The 23,133-nt window shown below is 49.6% G+C and overlaps 2 protein-coding genes across 2 annotated transcripts; both read right to left on the bottom strand.

Annotated features, from left to right (window-relative positions):
• Positions 1-250: 250 nt before the first annotated feature.
• On the bottom strand, positions 251-9,614 carry DPH7 (diphthamide biosynthesis 7). Its single transcript, XM_041475162.1, has 9 exons — positions 8,930-9,614; positions 8,329-8,465; positions 7,811-7,898; positions 6,995-7,089; positions 5,282-5,448; positions 4,385-4,457; positions 3,528-3,593; positions 3,185-3,357; positions 251-2,197 (listed from the first exon to the last, which is right to left on the bottom strand). Exons 1-9 carry the CDS (start codon positions 9,065-9,067, stop codon positions 1,584-1,586), a joined length of 1,551 nt encoding a protein of 516 aa, XP_041331096.1. The 5' UTR covers positions 9,068-9,614; the 3' UTR covers positions 251-1,583.
• A 2,863-nt stretch (positions 9,615-12,477) lies between these two features.
• ZMYND19 (zinc finger MYND-type containing 19) lies at positions 12,478-23,064 on the bottom strand. The gene is made up of 5 exons (XM_041475163.1): positions 22,890-23,064; positions 21,418-21,524; positions 16,398-16,538; positions 15,301-15,481; positions 12,478-13,991 (listed from the first exon to the last, which is right to left on the bottom strand). Exons 2-5 carry the CDS (start codon positions 21,516-21,518, stop codon positions 13,848-13,850), a joined length of 567 nt encoding a protein of 188 aa, XP_041331097.1. The 5' UTR covers positions 21,519-21,524; positions 22,890-23,064; the 3' UTR covers positions 12,478-13,847.
• Positions 23,065-23,133: the final 69 nt, after the last annotated feature.

Below are 23,133 nucleotides of genomic sequence, written 5' to 3'. Positions count from 1 at the left end.
TCACCGCTCCAGCTGCGCTGCCCTCGGGCTGTTCCCTCTGCTCTCACAGGGCAATAAAAGGCATTACAACCTTTCAAACAGATACAGGGACACACCCTCGGTTTTCCCAGGGAACTGGATTGTCCGCTCTGACTCCCAAAGAATATTCACCCCTTGAAGCCCGAGCCATCTCAGGGCAGGGCAGAACGTCCTCATAAGGACTAGCAACTAATTTGATTTTTAAAACTCAAAACAACCAAAAAAAGATAAATCACTTATATTTGTTTTATTGTAGAAACATCCAAAAATAGCATGTTTTTTCTCTAGCAAAAGCTCTTGTTTTCATTACTAATATGAATCTTCATGTAACAGTGCTCCAGAATGTTTGCTAAAATACACATTCACCCTTGAGAAGGGGGTTTCAAAGCAGCAAAGTTCTCATCTGCTGCACCTCATTTAGTTGCAGCACTGTTACACAGAGACCTGTTGCTGGTGTTTCTTTCCCTCCAGACAAATCATTCTTTAGGACCCTCAAAGACAAACCACGCAAGCTAAAAGTTACTGATCTAGTTTAAGCTGGTTTTTTGTTTCTAGGAATAGAGGAAATGTTCCAGAAAGAGTGTTTTGCTGATATTTCACAGTGAAAAAAAGAGAGCTAATGGAGCAACCATGAGAAATCCTGCAGCCATTCCTGGAGGTAGTTAGGGCAATGCTGTTAAGATTTTGGTTTCTGTACTTATTTTAAATTTAAAAAGATGTCAAGAAACACCGCTTATACTTTTTGGAGGTTTTGATCTTAAAGCTGTTCACCTTTTAAAAACTGAGCTTGACTTTGGACCTAAAGGTGGCTCTGTGGAGAGCAGAAAGAATGAGCTGAATACTGAGAGGCCATGGGGGTGGTTGAGTGGCACTAAAACATGGTGGGGTCACTACAGGATTTATCTGAACCAGGGTGTGCTCAGCTGGGAATGATGAAGGAGTCTGCAGTCAGGTGATGAGTGATGGAAAATGATGGAAAAGCACCAGGATCCTCACAAGGAGGATCCCACAGCACTTCCCCATCACACAGTCTGCACTTCCTTCTGAACCAGAACTTCTCTCTGTTAAACATCACCGTGAGCACATTGCAGTGCATCTGGCCTGTCTGAGCTCTTCTGCCATCACACAGCCAAGCCTCTGCTCAGGGGCCTTTCTGAGACATTCAGGAAACCTTCTGATCACTTACTGTGTCTGCACAGCAGCGTGGTCAAGTCTGGTTTGTAAGGGAAGGAGAAAGGCTTAACAGATCCATTATGAAATGCAAACCAGCCTTGAAAGGATTCAGATCTGAGGTACAAAGCAGCAGCCTGTGAGAGGAGGGCTGTTCCACTTGGAACTGGGACATTAAGGGAAAAACTAAATAAACCTGTCTGGCCATGACCACAGGCCTCTAAGCAAAGGCTTCCCTCTGTGCTGAAAATAAAACATCAGGAATCCCATCAGTGTTGGCCTCGAAGGACTCCCAAGCTCAGCAGTAAGATGGGAAAGCCCAGCAGAAATTAGGGCATTAAGTTCAGCTGTCACTCTCAGTTCAGGAGTTTTCCTCCCTCTTCCATTGGGACTGGTCAATGCAAACTTTCAGCTGTTCTTTCAGATGGAGATCCAGGACTTGGCACATCTGGAGGGGTCACCAGGCTCATCTCCCACTTCCAGACATGGAGGATGTTGTCATAGAAAGAACAAGTGGCCACAATGCTCATTTCTTTGGGGCTGTCTGGAGACCTGGCTGAGTCACAGCCTCTGTCCAGGCCCATTCCATTGGGTCTCTTGGCTCCTGAGGCAGAGCCACTGGCTGACCCCAGATCTGCCCCCTGGGCAGCCAAATCTAAACCTCCCTTTAAACCAGAGCCCCTGACCAGTCCAGGATCCCCAGCCAGCTTTGGCCCTGTCTCTGCTGCAAGTGCCACAGCAGGGCTTTCACTCTCCTCATCCAGGATTACATCAAAAGTAGCTGTAGGAGACTCATAAATTATCTTCAGGTTCTGGACCTGCAAATTCAGCCTCTCGTCTCCTTGCCCTGATGCTCCCACGAGCTCCTCCGAAGGCTGGCACGCAGCAGCAAGGTCCTGGCTTGCAGGCAAGGAATCCCTTGGACACAGCCTTGACCAGTCAGCCCCGTAGGCCAAGGAATTGTGCAGGACATAGGATGACAGGATGATACATTCCTCTGTGTTTTCCGCTTCAAAAAAAAAAAAAGGACAAATGAAATTACTTAGAAATCAAATCGTGGGTTGTGACACTGGCTGTGTCTCATGCGAAGAGTTCTCTGGTTATTCCCTTCTTCACCCCTGAGTGAAGCATTCCAGGAGGAATGAGGTACTGACCATTTTTCAGCCACCTCTCAATGGCCTTGATTCCTCCTGGGTCAGTAGCAGAGAGGAAGAGGGTTTAACATGCATGAGATTAAAGAGCATCATTATGCAAAGTGCCTACAAAGGCTCAAGACAGACAAGACTGATCATACCACAACCTTCACTGAGCCATGAACACACCTGGGAGATTGCCAGGTCCTGGTTATTAATACACTGCAGATGTTCTTCCTGTCAGCTTTCAGCATTTGACTCTCACAGTGAGTTCCTTCCTTCCCCACACAGGAGAAATGCCATCCTCATTTCCTAATCTGGCCAGGGTCTGAAAAACCCAGGAAGCCAACCATCCTCTGTCAGACTGCATTTGTAATGTGAACCCAAACAGCTTTTCCACCATGGAACCACCTCATCATTCACACGAAGAGCTTATTCATGTTATTTTGGATTAACCAGGCTGCAAAGCACTTCCTTCCTGAGGCAATAACTGATTCCCCAGCAGGTCAGTGACTCCTACTCACAGGAAAGCACCACCTGACAGAAGCACCTCTCTGAACCATCACAATGAACACAAACCTAGAATGGTTGTGCCCTCAGACCAAACACAAAGGCTTTCCTCCCGTGAAAAGAAGTTATGAGAGATTTACACAGATAGTGACAGGGTCTTGGCACAACCAAGCAGGCCAAGAGAGTGCACAGATGTGGAAAAGCTGGAAGTTATCTCAAATTGGAACAGAAGCCTATGGCTATTAACACCATCTCAATCCTTCCAGCAAGAGCTGGAGCTCCCCATGAACCTGGAGGCAGCGAAGGAGCGCAGCAGAGCAGCCCTGGAGCACCTCTGGTCCCTGCACACTCACCCAGGCTCCCACGGCAGTCGAGGATCTTGAAGCCACTCTGCATGCAGGCTGCCAAGAGCACGAAGTCACACGTGGGGTGCCACTTCAGCCTCCACACCCCACCTTCCACGTGGGTGTCAGCCAGAGGCTGCTTCATGTTCCTGGTGTCCCACAGCAGCACGTGCTCGTCATAGCTGGGGACACGCCACAAACAGGCAGAAAGCACAGCCAGGTCAGGGCACAGAAGAAAGGTAGGAAAGACCACATGCTCTGCACCACTTGGGAATTTCTGCAGAGGCAGCAGCATGTTCACGTAACAGAGGAGGTTGGGTACACCAGGGGAGAGCAGCTGGAAGGGACTCACCTGCCTGTGGCCAGGAGATTCTCTCGGTGGGGACTGCACTGAATGCTGCACACACCCATGGAATGTCTGCAGAGGGAAGAGACAGCAATTTGAGAAGGGCTTCTTCCATGAATTTCAAGGATTTTGAGTTCACACTATTTCATCAAGGTGTCTCAGGAGAGGTAAGCTCAAAATTTCAGTCCAGTGACCTATACCCAAGCAGAGTTTCATCTACACAGTCCAACAGCCTTCCCAGGGACAAGACTTCTATTCACACCATCTCTCAGCACAAGTATTTTCTAGTAATATTTACCCCATAAACTCCTGCTCAAAGGCCCTAAGAATTCCAGCGGAACAACTCCATTCCCAGGAGACTTTACTCCCAAAATTAGTATTTCCATAGCCATAGTTCCCAGTGTAATTTAAGTTTACATACAGAATTCCACTAGAGCTGTGTATATTGTTCTAACAATTTTTTTAAAATAAGAGAGAAAAGAGATCACTTCAAACAACTAAACAGTGGAGAACAAAATATTTTCTAAAAAGCATTCACAATAATATGTCCAAATTTAACACACACAAAAATTGCCAAAATAAAAGTGTAAATCAGGATCGTTTTTTAGAAAGAAACTGTCACCTTCTTCACATGTGGAAGTCAGCACTTGCTTTATTGTGTTAAAGGACATAGAGAAGAAAGCCTCAACCTAAAGTTGTTCTGATGAAAAAAACTAATAGATGCCTCCACTTCCCACGAGAGGCAGAAGCAGGATCCACTATCACTGCACATCTCCAAATTCAGTGGCTTGGGCAGGGGCAGGGCAGCAGCGGGTGTTCCCACGCCACTGCTGGAGGGCTGGGCGTGGACAGGTCTCACTCACCTCCTGCTGGTGAAGACTGGAGCCTCCGGACTGCACCTGGTGTCCCAGCCCTTGAGCAGGCTGTCATCCCCTCCTGCCCGGGGACAAAACAGTGTGACCCTCAGCACCAGCCCTGAGAGTGGAGCAAAGCAGTGCCAAGAGTCTGCAGCTCCTCCCGAGGGGCAGCTCCCATCTCTGCTCTCCGGGACAGGGACAGGAGCCAGGGCACGGCTGGGGCTGGGCCAGGGCAGCTCAGGCTGGAGCTCAGGGCAAGGTTCTTCCCCCAGAGGGTGCTGGCACTGCCCAGGCTCCCCAGGGAATGGGCACGGCCCCGAGGCTGCCAGAGCTCCAGGAGCCTTTGGACAGCGCTGCCAGGGATGCCCAGGGTGGGCTTGTTGGGGGGTCTGGGCAGGGACAGCGGTTGGATTGATGATCCTGGTGGTCCCTTCCTGCTCAGGGCAGTCTGTGACACAGAGCTGATGCTTTCCTGCCCTGGGATCTCACAGAATTTAACAGACACACAAAAAAATCACATCAGGCTCCCAACACTCATCACCACAGAAAATGCAAGTGGTATCAGTATGCTGATACCCTCCTCTTTGGTAAGAAAAAGAGTTAGAAGTCATAAAGACTGGACTCAAACAGCTCTCTGGCTCTTAGCATACTGCAGGAGAATATCTTTTTTGCCAATAGCTACCCAAAGTACAGTTTTCAGGGTACAGTTTCTCCTAATTAACTCCAACCACTTCCCACCATCAAGAAATTAAGCCTTTCACCCCTAATCAGAGGACCCTGCTCTTTCAAGAGGTGATGCAAGCAGCTCACCCAACCCTGTAAAGTAAAAACCCAAGGAACACATCCCCAAACAAGGGGCCCCCTCCCCAACAGTACCTAAGGAGATCCCCAGCCCATACAGACCTGAATACACGATATCAATGTCCCAGTAATTAAAAGCAGCAATCCAGGCCTCAAATTTGTGAGCTTCCCACTGGTTCAGGACATGCACAGAAGGAGCAGATTCATCTATGGAGAAAAGATTCAGCTTCCCCTCTGAATCACTGCTGATCACTCTTAAAGGACATCCACTACAGCAGGGTACACAAAAAACATTGGGAATTACTGCAGCAATCAAATATTTCGATTCAAATAATCACTGGCAGAAACTGACAGGAATGACACATTCATACAATTCTTTTCAGCTTCATCTTAAAATCACCTGTCCCAGTGACCACCACTCCCTGTTCTCACAGGGAGTAAGCACTCAACTCCCAGGTCAGGGAAAGAACCACTACTGGCTCTCATCTTTCTCAGAGATGCAAAACTTGACTTCTTACATGCTTCACATTACATCAGTAAACAAATTCCATTTGAAGAGGGTTCTTTTTTTTTTCTCCAAGTCAGACTGACAATGCCCTTTCAGAGCCTTTTCCCTCTTCTGGAGTACAAAGAGATGTTTTATTTCCTTGCTATCACTGAAACCCAAAGCACTGGCTGATCCTGACCTTTCCTGCTCTCTTCCTGTGCCACAGTACAGTTACAGTTTCTAGACACAATGACCTTGGAGCACTGGCAAATGTTTTGCAATTCCCAGTGCACAGATTTTCTGGCATTCCCTGACATGAACTAGGTCTCTTTGCAGGTTTGGTTACCTGCAACTGCAGGCACTGCTTTGGTGGCCTGGGGCTTCTTTCCAGTTCTGTATCAAATGATTCAACCACACTGAATCTCCCAAATTCCCACATAAGAGATACAGGGCCACCCCCTTCCTACAGAGATGTGAACAATGTACATTTGGCTTCTAGGAGAAGTTACTGGTCTCTCAAGTGACAACAGTAACAGGTTTAAAGAGGTATTTCATCATGGCAACAACCTTTTATCATGAACGACAGAGACAAAAAGGAGGAATGTAACAAGGAAGTCTAACTGGCAATTCCACTTACTCATTAACACATTAGCACACACAGAAACAGCTTTAATTAGCAAATTTGCCCTACAGCATTAAGCAATGACTGCCTGATCCCCCTGCTTTTCCAGCCTCACACCAAAGGCACCACTCTTCATCTGCACCTGCAGAACACATTAGCACCCCCCTGCCTTCAAGGTACAGCTAATTCAGCTTATTTCACACAGCAATGCTGATTCTGAAAGCTCATGTATGAGCCGTTGAGAGAAAGAGGAGCCACTTCCAAACCAATTCTCTCCTGTTTCTCACTAACCCATGATTAAACTTTCTACATGTGCTATTATTAGCAGTTCTTAAGGAGAATTTCACACTAAAATTTCAGCTGTTCTAAGAGCAGAGTTGGAACCAGTGGCTCCATTTGCATCCCGTTCAGGTCTTTCCTTTTAACAAAGGCAGCAGAAGACACATCCCTGGCTCACCTGCTGCCATTCCCCAGAGCACAACCTCCCATCTGTTGTTGGTTTAGTCTCTGCTCCTGTTTCAGTGGCCACACTGTTTGTGTTTGTTACCTTTGCTCTGGAAACAGCTACTTCTAGAGCAGGACCAGGGAGCCAGCTGGGATTAAGAAAGTCAAAATCACTAAAAACTGCTTCATCCAAGCCTTCAACTTCTGAAAGTTGTCCCACACACCCTGGCCTCCAGCCCCAGCCTCCATCTCCCATCCTCACCACTGCTCTCGTCCAGTGGACCAGTCCAAGGACAAGGCCAGTCGCTGTGTCCCGAGATCCACCCTGAAGCGTGGCTCCAACATGCAGCTGTTCTTCTACTAGAAACAAAAGGAGTGGATTAAGACTGGGAAGACAGCAGGCACATAATGACAGCTGCACTGCTTCCCACAGCAGGTTTTCCAGAGACTGATGAGCAAATAAGGGTCCCACACTAACGGAGCAATGAAATGTCCCACAGCACTGTACAATCGTCCAGTGCTGGCTGAGGAGCAAACGTGCACACACAGGATCCCACCCTTCTGCTGCTCATCTCCCACCAAACCTCCCTTAAATTCTGCTGCTTCCCAGGGAGTGATGAAGTGCAGCAGAAGTGATGACCTGACTGCTGAATTCCCTTACAGACTGGCCTCTGCTTTCTTTGGTCTGTGAGAATGGCTCAGATCACCCTCTTCTCTCACCACCAAAAGAAACCCCACTCCAAAAATCCTCCCTCTTTTACCAGCTTTGCACTTTCTGATGTTTCCCAGTTAGGCCATACTTGTTTCCAGGGTTTGCTTCTTCCCTCCTCCTGCCTCTCTTCCCCAACTTTGCAGGTGGGTAGAGCCCAACCCAACTGTCTGGCACCATGAAAAAGTTAATAGAATTTATAACAAACATTATCAGAAGACAAAAGAAATATTTAAAAAGCTAAGCATGCTGAGGAAGCCACGGAAACCAGCTTTCCTGCAAGCCTATACACACTACTAGGAAATGTAGAGATGTAGCAAACATGGGTTAAAACCAGCTTCAGCAGCAGCAGGCACTGCATCCACCCACCTCACTTCCAGTCAGGTGGTAAAATTCCACAGCACCTGTGGAGTTTGCGATGCCAACCATGGGATGTTCTGCAACAGGAATGTGGCACCTAAAAGACCAAGTTAAACAAGTCTCCAATGTCCATCTTTCTTGCATTTTAGAAAGAGAGCAAAGCCATAACTTTCATTCCAACATGCAAAAGGAAAAGGTATGTGACTAAAAAAATTTCATATTAAGAAAATCTAAGGCTCCTCAAGCTCCCACACACCTGCAAGGAGGGGATTCTATACAAGGGAGATCTACTATATGTTATTATATAAATAAATGAAGTACAAAGTCACGACCAGTCAAGTGAGCAGAAAGTATAAAACAGAAACAAGGCAGTCTTTGCTCATTGGAACAAACTGGAAAGTATTTCCCTCCAAGAAGTCAGGAACTGTTCCATTAGTAACTATTGCTGTTGCTGCCATGCCAAAAAAGGATGCCGGGGGGAGCAGCGCGTGCTGCTGTGGCACCGAGCCCGGCCGGGTCAGAGTTACCATTTGATGTCCAGGATGGCGGCCGTGTCGATGCGCTGGATCTCGGTCAGCGGGATGTAGGGCTGATCCTCGTTGTAGTGGTACAGGTAGAGCCGCCCCGTCCGGTCACAGGCCCCATTGCTCCCTCGGGAATCGCTCTGTGGCAAACACGGGAAAGGAAAGGGCAAGCTCAGCCGCGCTTCTGCCCCCGCACCCGGGATCCTGCTAGGAGCGAGGAGCAGGGCTGAGGCTCGCACTTGTTCAGTCCCAGCCTTGAGGGATGAAAGCCCCCATCGGGGCAGCCTCGCTCATCGGAGGGGCCACTCTGCCCCGCCTCGAGCCGCCCCAGCCGGGACAAGGCACGGCTCTGCCGCGGGGACCGGCAGGACCGGGGATGGGGCTCGCCCCGGAGCGGGGTCAGGCGGGGACGGAGGTTCGCCCTGCTGCGGTGTCGGCCAGGGATGGGGCCGGGGCTCTCCCTGGAGCGGTACCGGGCAGAGACGGGGATGGGGACGTGGACTCGCCCCGGAAAGGCGCTGGCCGGGCGGGGATGGGACGTGGACTCGCTCGGTAGCGGGACCGGCCGGAGCCGGGTCTCGCCCCGGAGCGGGGCCGGGCTCACCTGGTCGGGCGGCCGCAGGTGGTAGGTGCCGCAGGCCAGGATGCTGTGCCAGCCCTCCACCGGGCACCACTCCACCGCGTCCGCGCTGAACTCCGTGTCCACCACCTGCAGCGTGCGCGTCCGGCACGGCGCGGCCATCGCGGGCCGGGCCCTGCTGCGCCGCCGGGGCGGCTCCCAGGAGGCTGCGGGGAGGAGGGGCCGCCGCCCGTCTGCTTCCCGGTCAGGGCGGGCCCGGGGCGGAGCTGCCCCCGCGGAGCCGCCTCTTCCCCCGGCCGGGCTGCCGGCACGCGTGAGGCTTCCGCCGGGGTTTTGGGGTTGCCTTTGCCTGTCCGAGCTCCGGCCCAGCGCGTCCTTACCGAGGGAAGGGGCTGCGGTGAGGAACCTCTGCCCTGAACCCGGCAGCTGCTCACGAGAGAAATCCGGGATCAGCCTTTCCTCGCCATCCTCCCAGCGCCTCGCTTAGAGACCTTCCCCACCCCGGCACTTCCCGAGGAGACACGGGCTGGTACCGCCGTTCCTGCGCACTGTTCCGGCCCTCGCAGCGCTCCTGGTCGCTGCCCTGAGCCTTTCCCTTCCCCTCAGTCCTTTCCCCGTCGGAGGGCGGGCCCTGCACCCTCGGGATGCGCCCGCAGCCGTCCCGCGGCGGTTCTGCTCCCTGCACTCCCTCCTCTCCCGCCGCCTGCGCTGCCGCCGTTCCCTGGCGGAAATCCTGCAGAGCCAAAGGTCTCGTTGCTGAGTGAAGTCAGCCGAGGCCGGGCCGTTTGCTGTTTTCCCATAATCAACCCTACATTTATTGACACTGAATTTCATCTCCCACTCTCTAATCCTTCTGCATTTCATTCAACCTTTATTATATTATCATTACACTGAATAATATAATCAGTGGATCTTGTCAGTTTCATTATACGTTACCCTTTTTCTAATTTTTTTTTTAATATATTGGACATCCAGCTGTTTACTTCCCACCACCATAAAAACCCTCCCTTCTACTCTTCCTTTCCTGTCTTTTAAACACTTGTCTATATGACATTTCCCTTTTTGACCAGCAGCTTTTCTTCCTTAAGTGCCTTGAGCAAAGTCATCATTAAATGCAGTTCACACTGTCCCAACCAAATCCCCTTTACCCACCTTGCTGATGCCTGGAATTGAAGCAATTCCACTAAAGTTTTAAAGCATGATTTCCCTGTACAGAACCCACACTGACTCCTCCTCGGTATTCAGCCATTGGTGCTGCATCACAGTATCCATGAATTCACAAAGTGCAGGTGGCTGTAGTTTGAAATTCCTTCCAGAAGCTGCTGTGACATTTGCTGTGATATTGTACCAAGGGAGAGGTCGCCATCCCAGCTGGGAGCTCAGCTTGTTCATCCCTGAGCTCCCTTGGAGCCGTAGGTGGCACTGTCTGCTCCTGGCAACTTGTTGCTGCTCATTTCAGCTGAACTTTAATCTCTCCTGAAAGCACTTCTGTTCTGAGCAGATTCCCCGTGGAGCTCTCCATATGGAAGTGTTCCTGTGTGAACTCCACCAGTTCTTTCACAGGGAACACATATGCAAACAAGTCACTGGATTTTCTTCTGCTGAGGCTTTCATCTTCAGGTCAGCCCTTCCCTTTGCTGTGCATCAGTCTCTGCTGACTCCAGTAGTTCCCCTGCTCCTGATTTTTCCAAAACTACTCATGCAAGTTTTATTACTTGAATATTTTTCATGTTCTGTTTTTCTTTGCATTATTTTGCTGGGTTGGTTTGTTTGCTTTCTTGTACTACATTTCACCTGCCAAATGTTATTCTTTCCATCTCTCACATTTGGACACAGGTTCAGTTTACAAAGGATTTCTTCTTACTCTGAGTATCCCACATGCTCCTGTTTAATCACACCAGCCTCCTTTTGCTCTCAGTGCTGTTTTGCTAGGTGGTGAAGCTTTGCTCCTGGCCCATGTGGTGTCTTACACCATCTCCATGCCTCCCATAAGCATTTCAGTCTTTCTGAAAAAAGCTGCTCCTTTTACCATGAGTTTCATTGAAAATTAAGTCACAAAGGAAAACTAAGACTATAACCTGATGGTGTTTTCAAGGTACAAGTATCAGAACACCAAGCCCTGCAATCTACTATATTTCATATTTGGTATTCCTTAAGCCAGCCAGGATTTCCAGTTGTGTTTTCTGCACATTGGGATTGGTGATGTCACCCTACTTGGATAGGAAGGAGCACTGGAAGGTACCTGTATCAGCATTTCACAGTGTGTTTACAGGGAGTGTGCAGCCCTGTTACAGCCAGCATCAGGGATGCTGCAGCCTCCTGCCCTGAGCTGGATTTACCAGATTTCCCTGCAGGAAATAACTTGGATGAAGAATATCTCCATCGGGGGAAGCCCCTGGAAAATCAATTCTTGATCAGAACTGTCCAGGTCTGCTCCCAGATAAATGACTCCAATCCTGGGTTTTTACATACTTGTCCATGTAGAGATATCCCTGCCAGCTGGGGTTCTCTGTGGTAAGGAGGGCCTTTGCAAGAGCTTCATCCTCAGGGGTGGCTTGGGGAGCTGCCACCTTCCAGTTCCTTTCTGCCCCTCCTCACTGAGAGGGAAGATGTCTGTACGTGCCAAGATGTGCCAGAATCACTGATCACACAACCTCCCCCCAGCAGGCAGGGAGGTGTTTACTGCAGCCCCTAAGACCTTCCCAAGAGTCAAAATCCCTGTAGCCACTTCTGTGCTCTGGCACAAGGACAGTCTGGAGTCACAGATCACACACACAGGTGTTATCTCCGAGCCTTTGCAGGATGTCTGGGCAGTTTCTTTCCACTTGGGTTGGTCCCACAGCCCTTTAACCCTGTGGGCATCTCCCCTCCTGCTGCACCCCACCCTCCCACATTCCCAGGAAGTGGGATTGCCCCAGCACCTCCATCCTGGCTCTGTCTCCCCCTTCCCTGAGTCCCACCTGTCCCTGATTCCCTCAGAGGAATTTCCCCAGTGCCCCACCAGGCCTTGGGCTGCAGCCTGTGCTTGTCCTCACTGCAGCAGCATTAAAGCATCTGCACCAACTTTTCCCTGCTTGGTGCTGCCCAAGTGTTTAAGGGCTCTAAGACTGCACTTTGTTTTGATAAACATGATTCCTGGTAATAAAATGGAAAACTGGCAGGACAAATAGCAGCCTTTTAAACAGGCAAGGGAAAAAAGTCAATACTTCTGCTCCATCCAATGGATTACCTCAAATAATGAACAAAATATTCCTTATGTCCCATTCTATATTAATCAAAAACTGCATTTCACTTCAAGGAAAGAATTCTTGTTTCCTTAAAAAAAAAAGATTACCCATTACAGGAAAATTTGATTGGGTCCTGCTTGGTTTTGTCATACTGAAGGGCATTTTGGGCTGCCTGAACAGAAAAGTTACAGTACAACTGTGGTTTAAGAGTGGCAACTCAAGCAAGTGCCTTCAAGTGAACTTCCAGCAGGAAGCTTCAAAAGTTTTTTGCTATTTCCCAAGATGCTTAAAGCCAAAGGATGAAAACCCACCCAAATATTAATAATTCAGAACTTCCTATGCAGATATTAGAAACAGAATATAATATTGGAAGTCCACAGCAGATCAATTTTCTAACAAATTGAATACAAGCAAGACCAACATTGCAACATGAAGTGGCAAAGTGAATCCTGATTGAAAAATCAAAATTCTAAACGGCTTTTACAAAAAATTTTTCACTAAGCACTCCAAGAAAGGCTCTGCATTAAGCTCTCAGCAGCTCACAACCTTCTACTGTGAAGCAAGACTAACACCTGGCACTAAATTATCCATTTAGCTCTTCGGGAAACTCAACTGATGTTCCTTACACTTCTAAGGCAAAAATTATATAGAAAATGGTTATTCATTAAAAGAAAAACAGGCATGTGCTCTGCAAGGGAAATCCTCCTCCCATACTACTTTTACTCATTACTACATTAAAAAAAAATAAAAAAATGATTCTTGGATTGATGACAACTCTCAAAAATGTGAATAAATAATTCAAATTACCCAACATTAGATATTTAAACATCTCTGCATATGACTGGAGTGTTTCCTATGCAATGGGGAAGCCACGAGGGCAGCCACATCCACACACAGCTGCTACCTGAGCTCCCCTACCACTGCCTTCTGTGCAAGGGCTTTGGAACAGAAAGCTGATCCTGCTCCCTGGAAATCCTGGCTGCTCCAAGGCCATCTCCAGCAGCCCCTGGGAGGCAGCCCTGGCTGCAGAGCCTGGACTCAGATCCCAGAGGGTCCCACCAGATCCTGGGGCACTGCTCCTGCCTGCAGGGACTGCCAGCAGCCAGGGTGACTGAGCTCTGGAGGCAGCTGGAAGGGAAGGGGAAAAAGCCAGAGAGCAGACATGGATTCATTCCAACCTTTACTTTGTTTGCTCTTTTTTTGTTTGTATTTTTTTAAATAGAGCTTCCATGCAGAGTTCTCCAGAGTAAGTGCTGATGCCAGAGCCTGCCCCGCCGGCCTTGGCACTGCCACAGACACTTCTGCCACATGGGAGGAAAAGCTTTTGCTACATGACTTTTTTTCTTTTTTTTTAACTTTTAGGCCAACAACATGTTCTCATCTGAACATTACAGTTAATGAGTGCTATCAAGAATTCCTAACAAAAACTGTACATGAGTTTACAAACGTATTAACATATAAATAATGAGAAGCTTCCTGCCTGGAGCTCCACAGTAGTCTTTTTGCTTGAGAATATAATACTGGAAGGGCAGACCCGATCCCTTTCCACAGCACCAGTCAGAGCTGGCTTAGTCCAGTCAGCCATTCTGCTCAAGCATCACAGGGTTTTTCTTCAGTGCCTCTGGCTTTGATAAGCAGTCTGTCATACTGTGCAAAAGCAAGAGTCCAATGCCTTTGGGAAGGAATCCTGCTGCTGAGAGGCCTCTGCCACCCGGTCATCGCTCTGGGCCGAGCTCCTGCTGGAAGGTTCTTTTCTTCTCCCGACAGTGCTTCTTGTGGGCAGGCCAGTCCTTCTGCTGGCACTGCGAGCCGCAGTACCGCGCCACCTGGCAGCGCCCACAGATGTTGAACTCGCGTAACTGGGAACAAAAGGTGGCGTTAGAGGGGCTGCTCAGGGCCAGGAGAGCCCCAGCATCACTCCCGGGGGACACCCCAGCAGCTTTCCCAAGAGGAGCCAACAGCATTCCCAAGGAGCTTCATGATCAGGTCTTCCATGACAGGACAAGGCTGAACAGCCTGAACTGCAGGAGGGCAGGGTGAGAGGGATATTGGGAAGAAATCCTTCCTGGGAGGCCCTGGCACAGGGTGACCAGAGAAGCTGTGGGTGCCCCTGGATCCCTGCAAGTGTCCAAGGCCAGGCTGGAGGGGCTTGGAGCAACCTGGGATAACAGAAGGTGTCCCTGCCCATGGAATGAGATGAATTCTAAAGTCCCAACCCAAACCAGTCTGGGATTCTATGCAACACAAACACCCCACCATGAGTTTCAGAAAACCAGAAGGGTTTGAAGCAATTTCTGTGGCTGTACATTTGCTCTTTTAAAATGGGCTTAATAGACAAAATACTAGAGCATCACACATTTGTCACAATACTGCTGTTTTGTCAACTTAAGTTCTGTTTTCAACTACAAACACCTGAAATTCAGAAATTATCAGGAGGGCTGCATAAGCTCAGCCATTGCCAAAGTTACTGTTATCCAAGGAGCTTTTGGGCACAGACCCAAATAAAAGGCAGAGCTGCCTCTGTTTCAAATACAGGGAATTTGAGATCATTTTTGCAAATGTTCCCTTCCCCAAAGCAGAAAGTGGAACACAATGGGTTTAGCCTACTCAGCATCTGCTATCACAAGAAAAGCCCTTGTTTATAGATAAGGCATCTGTGTGACAGGGGCACAGCCCTTGCACAGCTCATTCTCTCACTCCTGATGTTGCTTTATCTTCCTCCAGCAGAACTCTTCCTCCCAGCTCTCCCCTGAATGAAGGCCACTGCAATTCACCTTCACCTCAGGAAATGGTAACCAGGTTATTTTTTGATTCCACAACCATCCAAACCCTCCCACAATGCTTCCTGCTGCCTCACACAGCTGCTCACTCATCCCAGCTCTGCTCCCTACAGGAAAGCTCCCACCTGGCTTTTTGTGCACTCTGCAGAAATCACCCTCCTCCCAGCAGCCCCATAACATCCACTGCTCCAACTCAAACCCACACTCCCTCCAACTGAAAACTATCACAGGGTCTGGAGGTTCAGGCCAAAGAAAACCTGAGTGGAAGAAAATCGTTGCTTTTAGCCACTGAATGGCTCACATAAAGCTCTACATTTTAAATAACAAATAAATCCCTAGACCACTAGCCCAAGGCATTCCATGCTCACTCCCAGCTCTATGAACCCACCTGTTTTTCAATCATTGTGCAGGGAGGGTAGTGACATTCATAGTAAGTGCAGGAGTTCTCTTCCTCCTCCACAACATCCCCATTAGCATTGTAATATCTGGTTACATTCAGGACAGGAAACTGCTCTTCTATGGGGTCTGTAGGAAGTTGTTGGATTGCCAGCCAGTACAGACTTTGTTCCCTGGAAAAAAAGCAAATACAAGTTTGGTACATCAATTTGTAATAATCATACAGAGACACTGGTTCCAAATTTATTAATAAATACGGTTAACATTGTATTTAGCCTCAGACTGCACATACAGATCATATATTGGGTATTTTTAAGGTTACTTTAGCCTAAGTGCAAAACCCAAAAGTTTAAAGGTATCAATCAAGAAACATTTACATCGAGCAAAGTTAATTCTGTGCAAAATTACTCACATCAAGTCAAAATTTATTTCTGGCATGAAGTCTGTTTCTTGTTCTTGAACCCCCAAAATCATGCAGAGTATTGTAATTCAATAAAACTTCTCAGAATCAGTTTAATCAGCTCTGAACACCCCAATCTTAAAGCTGCTGCTGCAAGTGTTCCAGGAGAAGCGTGATGTGAAGTCTGTGGGTCTCCCACCGTGTCTGGATATTCACTGATTATCCAGATCCATCCTGGCACAAAGAGTGTGATGTGCTGAGTGGCATCACTGAGACCCAGCCCGTGGGAAGCTCCCTCAAGCTGCTGGTGAGAGGTGCTGGAAGCTGAGCCCAGAACTCACCCCGAGTGAGTCCAACCCCTACTCACAGCTTCCATCAGGAGCATTCTGCACCTCCCAGCTCCCACTGGAATTTCGGTGCCTGAGGGGCAGAAGGCAGTGAGATGTGCAGATTGCCCTGAGCCTCTGCCCAGCTGGGAGGGCACAGGGGATTCCTGCTCCACCTGGCACAACCCTGAGGGTGAGATGGGTGGGACAGGAGCACAGACCGAGCCCCAGGTGAGGCAGCCAGGACAGTGATGTGTAAAGCACCCAAGCTTTAATCAAAAAGGCTCTGCCAAGGCAAAAATCACTAAAGAATGGAGACAACATTTGAAGAGATGTTCATTCCCCTGCCAGGTGCTGCCATACCTTTGTTTGCTAGAGATGTCCTCAGCCTTGGGCTTCCAGCCCCAGGGCACGAGGCGCAGATTGTCCAGGCGGTTGTCCACGGTCACCGAGTTCAGGTGCACCACCTGAAAGCCAGGAGCAATCCCTCCCCGGTGCCTCTCCCTGCAGGACACAAAACCACCCTGAGGGTCAGTGCTGAACAGAAACAGCTAAAGAACAAAGGATCACAGCAATTCCAGAGGCAATGTGAGCTGGGACCTGCTGGCACTGGGCTGCAAACAGACTCCAGTGGCTACTTCAGACAGGGCAACTCCCAGGAGAAAGTGCCTTTTTCCAGCAGGTGGTTGCAATTATAAATTAGTTGAATCAAAAGACAGTATAGAGTCACTTTAAGCATGTTGCTTAGTTCCAGAGTCTACTACTCCATTTACTGCTAATGATCCATAGAATTATAGTGCTCCTTGGAAGGTGCCAACACTGGCTTATTATTTCCATAGGAAATTCTATCAGACAGATTTGTGCAAGTTTGGCACTGGAGTGGTGTCACAGGGCTTATTATTTATGGAGAAACATCTCTGAACAGCAACAGGACGGAGGTTTCACCGAGTATGCAAATGCTTTTTAGACTGCAATTGTGTGTAACACACTGAAAGGCTGAAATTACTCCACAATTGACCAAGAGACACCTGAAACTTGCCCAAAACCCCAAGCAGGACTAAGCCAGGATGGCTGCAGGGGGAATCTTCCCTACTGCCTTCTAAGAGTTTCCATTGCCCTTTCCCCCTTCTTTTCACCTCTCCTCTCTCTGTTTCATCAAACATCCAGCTCACTGTCAAACACCCTCATGCCTGGACAAGTTTTGGTATCACTTCTTGCAGGAATCCCCATCCCAGCTGAAATGCAAGGCTTGGACAGAAGGCTGTGTCCCTGTGATTGTTCTGCCATGAGGAACCTCCCAGCACAGGAGAACAAGGACCAAGCAGAGCTGACAGCACCCACTGAGGGTAACCCAGCACCCCCTCACGGAGACCTCCCAACAGCTTCCCACAAGCCCAGCCTGGACACCGAGTCCTGCTCAGCCTTCACTGAACATTTCAGCTCAAATAGTTATTTTAATTTTGAAGAGATATTTGCCTGAGTTTAAACATTCCCACTTTTTTAAACTTTTATAAAGCTCAGCATTACCCAGCAGAATAGAAAACTCATTTCAATGTGACTTACAATGAAAAATGTAGGATTTGTATTCTTGGTCTAAATCCATCCAGATATGTCTAAGTCATATACCCTGGGGGTAAGAAAAACTCTTGCACTTCACATATGCCCCAAAACTGTATAATGTAATGAGGAGAATCCCCTTGGAGAGGCCACAAGCAGCACCTGCACACAGACTGCTCCAGCTCCCACCAGGTAATTCCTGTGAGGACACCCTGCATGAGAACACAGCCTGGAGCCCCCTGCCAGGGAGTGTGCTGGGCCTCCATGGAACAGGGAAAAGTTCTTCCCTTTGAAGGTAAAACTAATAAAATCCTTCTTCTGGGGAAAAAGAAACCAAACTACACACATTAAAACAAACAAACTACGGCAGAGCCAGCTGAAGTGCCCTAAAGGAAAAATCCCAAAATCCCAGCTTGATTGAGTTGGAGGGGACTTTAAAATTCAGCTCATTCTGTCCTGGGCAGGGACACCTTCCACTACCCCAGGCTGCTCCAAGCCCCATCCAGCCTGGCCTTGGACACTTCCAGAGCTTCCCCACCCCCCCAGGGAACAACTCCTTCCCAATGTCCCATCCATCCCTGCCCTCTGGCACTGGGAAGCCATTACAGTAACGGCTGTAATGTACTTTTGAGTTGTTGAAGGCCAGCAGAGGGTCTGGCAAAGGGAATCAGGAGTCCTGAGGGCTCCAAGAAGTGGTGAACTGCTGGAGGTGAGCATCAGCCAGATGGAGACAGGGAAGGAGTTAAGGTTCTTAGAACGAGCCTAGGACAAAGTGCCAGCTGGAGAGATGGGACAGATAGGAGACAGGAATCTGGGAGGAGGAGACAGAAGTGCAGAGCAAGAACAGACTGTGCAGGGGGGAAAGGGAAGGGGATTCCAAGACTAAGTTCAGAAATATTTTTGGTTTTATTAAATGAGAGTTTAGAAACTGCTGGAGTTGGGGAAGAGAGGGGATTATGAGAGATTGTCCCTGACACTGGGGTGGCACAGCAGAGTGGCACACACCTACCCCTGCTCCTCCACAGCCCAGATCTGCACCCAACACTCCAAAAAGCAAATTCTGACCAAATCCCCTCTCACAATGAGCCGGTCTTTACCTCCTTGTATGAAACCCCCTTTATGTACATCACTGCCAGCTCTTCTGTGGCCTCAAGTGACAAAAGCCTAAGTAAAGGTGGATGTTGGGCCTTCTGGTGAGCAGTCAGTGTTAAAAACCACTGCACTGAGGTGCCAGAACTGGCAATGCCAAATTCAGGGTGGTCCCTCCTCTCCACACATCGAGGAAGTTTTGAACACAGCACTCCCCTCCCCAGGCCTGTCTCTGACCATCCCAGCTCATCCAAACGGAGCAGCAAGGACAGGCTGAGAGAACCTGCCTTGTGAGCAGCCTCAGCAAAGCAGCCAGAACTCCTGCAGAGCCAGAGCTTCTGCCTCCCCCTGCACTCCTGCAAGATGCCAGGCAAAACCCTTCCCCCAAGACTCTTCAGGGATCATCTGGATTCTGTTCTTTTGGTATTTCAGCAGCTCAGAGCCCAGGACTGGAACACAAGTGCAGACACAGCAATTCCAAGCACCAGGAACCAGAACTGAGCCTGTTATAGGCAGCAAGATGGCAAGTGCTCTAAAAAAAACCCTCAAAAACCCCCAGAAATCAGGTCCTGGATGTCTTTTTGAACATGCAGTTGGTGCTACTTATGACTAATCCCCTGCTGCTGCTGTTCCCCAGGGAACATCCCTACACCAGCAGAACACAGAGCTGGGATTGCTCCACAGGAACTGATGAGGGGATAAGACTTCTCTTCTGCAGAGACACCCAAACCCTGCTTTGGGGGAGCAAAGACTCCATGTGGAAATCACAGCAAGCACCAGAGAGGCTGAAGAATCAGCAGGAAGTTCTCCCTGTAAGAATTTGTGCAGCTCATGTGGGGAATTTCCAGCTCTTTGGATGCCTTTTGATCCCACAGTTGCCTCTGCACAGGGCAGCAGGAGGGCTCTGGGAGAAGGTTCCTGTCACTGCTGCAGCTCCAGCAGCTCCAGGATTTCTATCCCAAGGGCCTCATGACGTGAACAAAGATACCTGCTTAACTAGAAAAAAAAATAATTCAAAAGGTCTGTTTTACTTGCATCTACCACATGCTACTCACTGTACCTTAAACCAGAGGCCCACAATTGGGTTGGTTTTTCATGGTTTTGGGGGTTCATGAGCAGAGAACAACTGAATTACAAACTTACACCTGCAGTAATCACTGTTCTTTGGTTTTCATTCATCCAAGGAGCCAGGCTGGAAGTGCAGTCACTGCCTGGCTCTGCCCAGCTCTCCTGACTCTTACAGGCTGCAAAGCTCCAGCACTGCCCCTCCTCACCAAGGACCTGACACCACTCTCCAGTCCTGGTTTGTGCCCAGAGCAGCCCCAAAACTGCTCTGTTTAGGAGGGGCAGAACCTTCACAGCCCCTGCAGAGACTCAGCCTCTGACCTGCACTGTCTGAGCTGCAACTAAAGATCAGCAACACCTTCAGGACCAGGATGAATTAAAAGGAACTGCAGAGATATTTTATATTTTCTAGTCCAGAAATCTGCCTGCAACTTCAGAGCTGCAGCTCTGCTTGCCTGGCAGCTGACACCCCCCTCTGTGCCTCTCCAAAATCCCCATTACACACAATCTCTTATTTTTAACCACAGCCCATGCTCGAGTGACACAATTTGAATTTCCTAACTGAATATGCTCAAATGACTTCCTAATTTGAGTAAAACAAGCCAGGAGAGGCAATGGCTGGACTGTGTCATAAACAAATAGCTGGGCTGCCATCATTTGCACAGCCTTCAACAATTGACCTGAATTATTTTCAGGTGCTGTTTATGCTACTTACAGATAATAATTATGACTGTGTGAGGCTCACAGTTAGCAGCAGCTGTCAGTGATTTGCTCCATATATTGCAGCCAATTTCATAATTTCAACAAAGTTCTATGTGCAATAAGATTAAATATTAACAGATGCAGGTTAAAATCCATATTTAATAAGCAGACTGGAAATAATAATCTGATATTCTGCCTGTCTCCCTCCTCCTGTGCAAAGCCTGGTTCTAGGGGATAACAGGTAACGTGAAAAGATACAGGGCATCCTGGGTACTGTGACTTCCAAGGATGTGGAACTGAATAATTTTCAGTTAATTTTCACTTAATTTTTCCAAAAAGGCTTTTAAAATAAATAAGATTTCTTCAGCAGATCCCACCTTTTGTACAAACCCACCAACATCTCAAAGGAGCAACAGGTTAGCTCAGAGGATGAGCTGCTGTCACAAATGAGGAAATTGGCCCCTGAAACTTAATGTAAACCCTGTGAGGGATTTCAAGGACTTGTAGAGTATGGAAAATCAGATGCAGCAGCTGAAATGAACCATCAGCAGCAACACCTCAGGCAGTTTTGCAGAAAGCCATAAAAACCACCTCAAAGTTTTAAGTTACCAGAGTTTCCTCTCTCCAGTGCTCTGCCAATTCTCAGCAGACAAAAAGCCCCACACCAAACTGTCAAAGGTTTGTCTTCCCCTATCCAATGGTGCAGGTCCTGTTCTTCCTCCAGCTGAAGTCTGGGCAGCATTCCTCAGGTGCAAACAGGGTGTCCATGAACCTGCCTCTGCTCTCCCTGCCTGGAATGTTCCACAGGCTGTGCCGTGTGAGGATCCCCCAAACCACAGTCCTGTGGGCACCCTGGGCTGGGTCTGCCACTCTCCTGAGGGGCCGTGGGCTCCTGCAGGCAGAGAGATCACCCCTCACAGGCTGGGGCAGCAAAGGGAGCCCTGGGCTTTCTGCTCCCTCCAGTACCCACCAGAGCAGCTCGTGCAGGAGGCGGCCCGAGCCCCGGCCCCGGTTCTTGTCGAAGGCGTAAGCGAAGATTTTAGCACCATTTCCATCAGCATCCACCTCCATCCGAGCCTAGAGGGAAGGGAAAGGCCATGAGAGCATGCCACGGGGCACACAGCACCTCTCCTCTGGGATGGGCCCCACATTTGGGGGATGGACCCCACATTTCACACTTGTCCCTGCAGGTCCCTTGAGCTCAGTGGGGTCTGAGCTGTCCCAAACCCACAGGGGGACCCAGGCAGCCCAGCCTGTCCCCCAGCACTCTGGGGGGACACCAGCTGGGGACACCCCCAGCACTCCCCTGCTGCTTGAGCCAGCTGCTGGCACCTCTGGGTGCCAAAAGCCAACGGGCACCTCCATGCCCCTGAGAAGGGGGTCCCTGGGGGCTGTGGTGGGGATGGACCCTGTGGAGCCCGGCTGGGAAAGGGCAGGGGGAGCTGGGGCTGCCTGGATAAAGAACAGCAGGAATGCAGCTCTGGGGTTCAGGGCAGGATCCACACTCTGCCCCTGGGCAGCCCCCAGGGCTTTGCTCCAGCACTGCCCCTACACCCACCTCGCTGGGAGGGCGAGGGTCTGTCATTTTTCCTGCATTTCCACATCTTCCTGCACTCCACGATGGTGCTCAAAGCTTACAAAGCACAGCAAGAACTCGATACATTTGGGACAGTCAGGGTGTGCTACCGCCACAGTGACAGACACAGGGGCTGCCAGAGGGGAGGAATGGACAAACAGGGAGTGTTCTGGCAGCAGCACTGCCCAAAATCCTGAAACCCCTAAGAGCAGCCCCAAAGCATCCACTGTGCTGCAGAAATTTACCAGATGATGGCCCCTCCTCCAAAAAAACCCTTCTTTGTTGAAAATTTTGCAATCATTCTCTTTCAAAGCCTTGGTAGAACCCATTTACCAGTGGGTATGAAGAGGAAACCCTTTTTTCTGGTCCTATAATCAGTTACAATAACACAAGTTTTCCTCATCCAAGACTAAATGCAGAGTGAACATTTTTAACGTTTGCCAAACCATAGGAGGACAAATTATCAGTTCTCCAAAAGCATACAAATAGTATGAAAACAAAACCACTACAAAATTAACAAATAGATGTTTTTAAACAACGTTCGTGTAATTGGGGAAAAAAAGAAAAAAAAGAAAAAAAAGGAAAACCCAGAACTTTTCCTACTTGGAAGCCTCCACGCTGGGACTTCAGTAAGTTAAAACTGGTTCGTTTTCCGCCAGTCAGGGGAGTTCAGGCACAGCTCCTCCAGGAGCCGCTTGGCTGCAGCGGGGCACGAGGGAAGGAAAGAGCCGGAGCTCCAGCGGGAGCCCGGGCAGCGCCGGGCTGGGGGGGCGGCGGCGGGGCCGGGGCAGCCCCGGGCGGGGAGGGAGCCACAAACACCGGGAAACAACGCGAGGGAAGCGCGGGCAGCGGGCGGGGGCCCTCACCTCGAAGGAGTAGCTCTCCACCAGCGGGATGTCCTGCTCGTCGATCAGCGTGTACTTGGTCTGGAACACAGCGAGAGCGCCGTCAGCGCGGCCGCACGGCCCCGGCACGGCCCGCGACTGCACGTCACGGCCCCGGCTCCGCAAGGCCCCGTACGGCCCCGGCACGGCCCGCTAATGCACAGCACGGCCCTCCCCGCCCGGCAGCTCCGGCCGGACCCCTCGCCCCGGCCCCGCCGCCGCCCCC

The sequence above is a fragment of the Pyrgilauda ruficollis genome, unplaced genomic scaffold (genome assembly GCF_017590135.1).
Source record: "Pyrgilauda ruficollis isolate IOZ18807 unplaced genomic scaffold, ASM1759013v1 scaffold34, whole genome shotgun sequence".
Lineage (NCBI taxonomy): Eukaryota > Metazoa > Chordata > Aves > Passeriformes > Passeridae > Pyrgilauda > Pyrgilauda ruficollis.
This window is presented reverse-complemented; position numbering and strand designations above follow the sequence as displayed.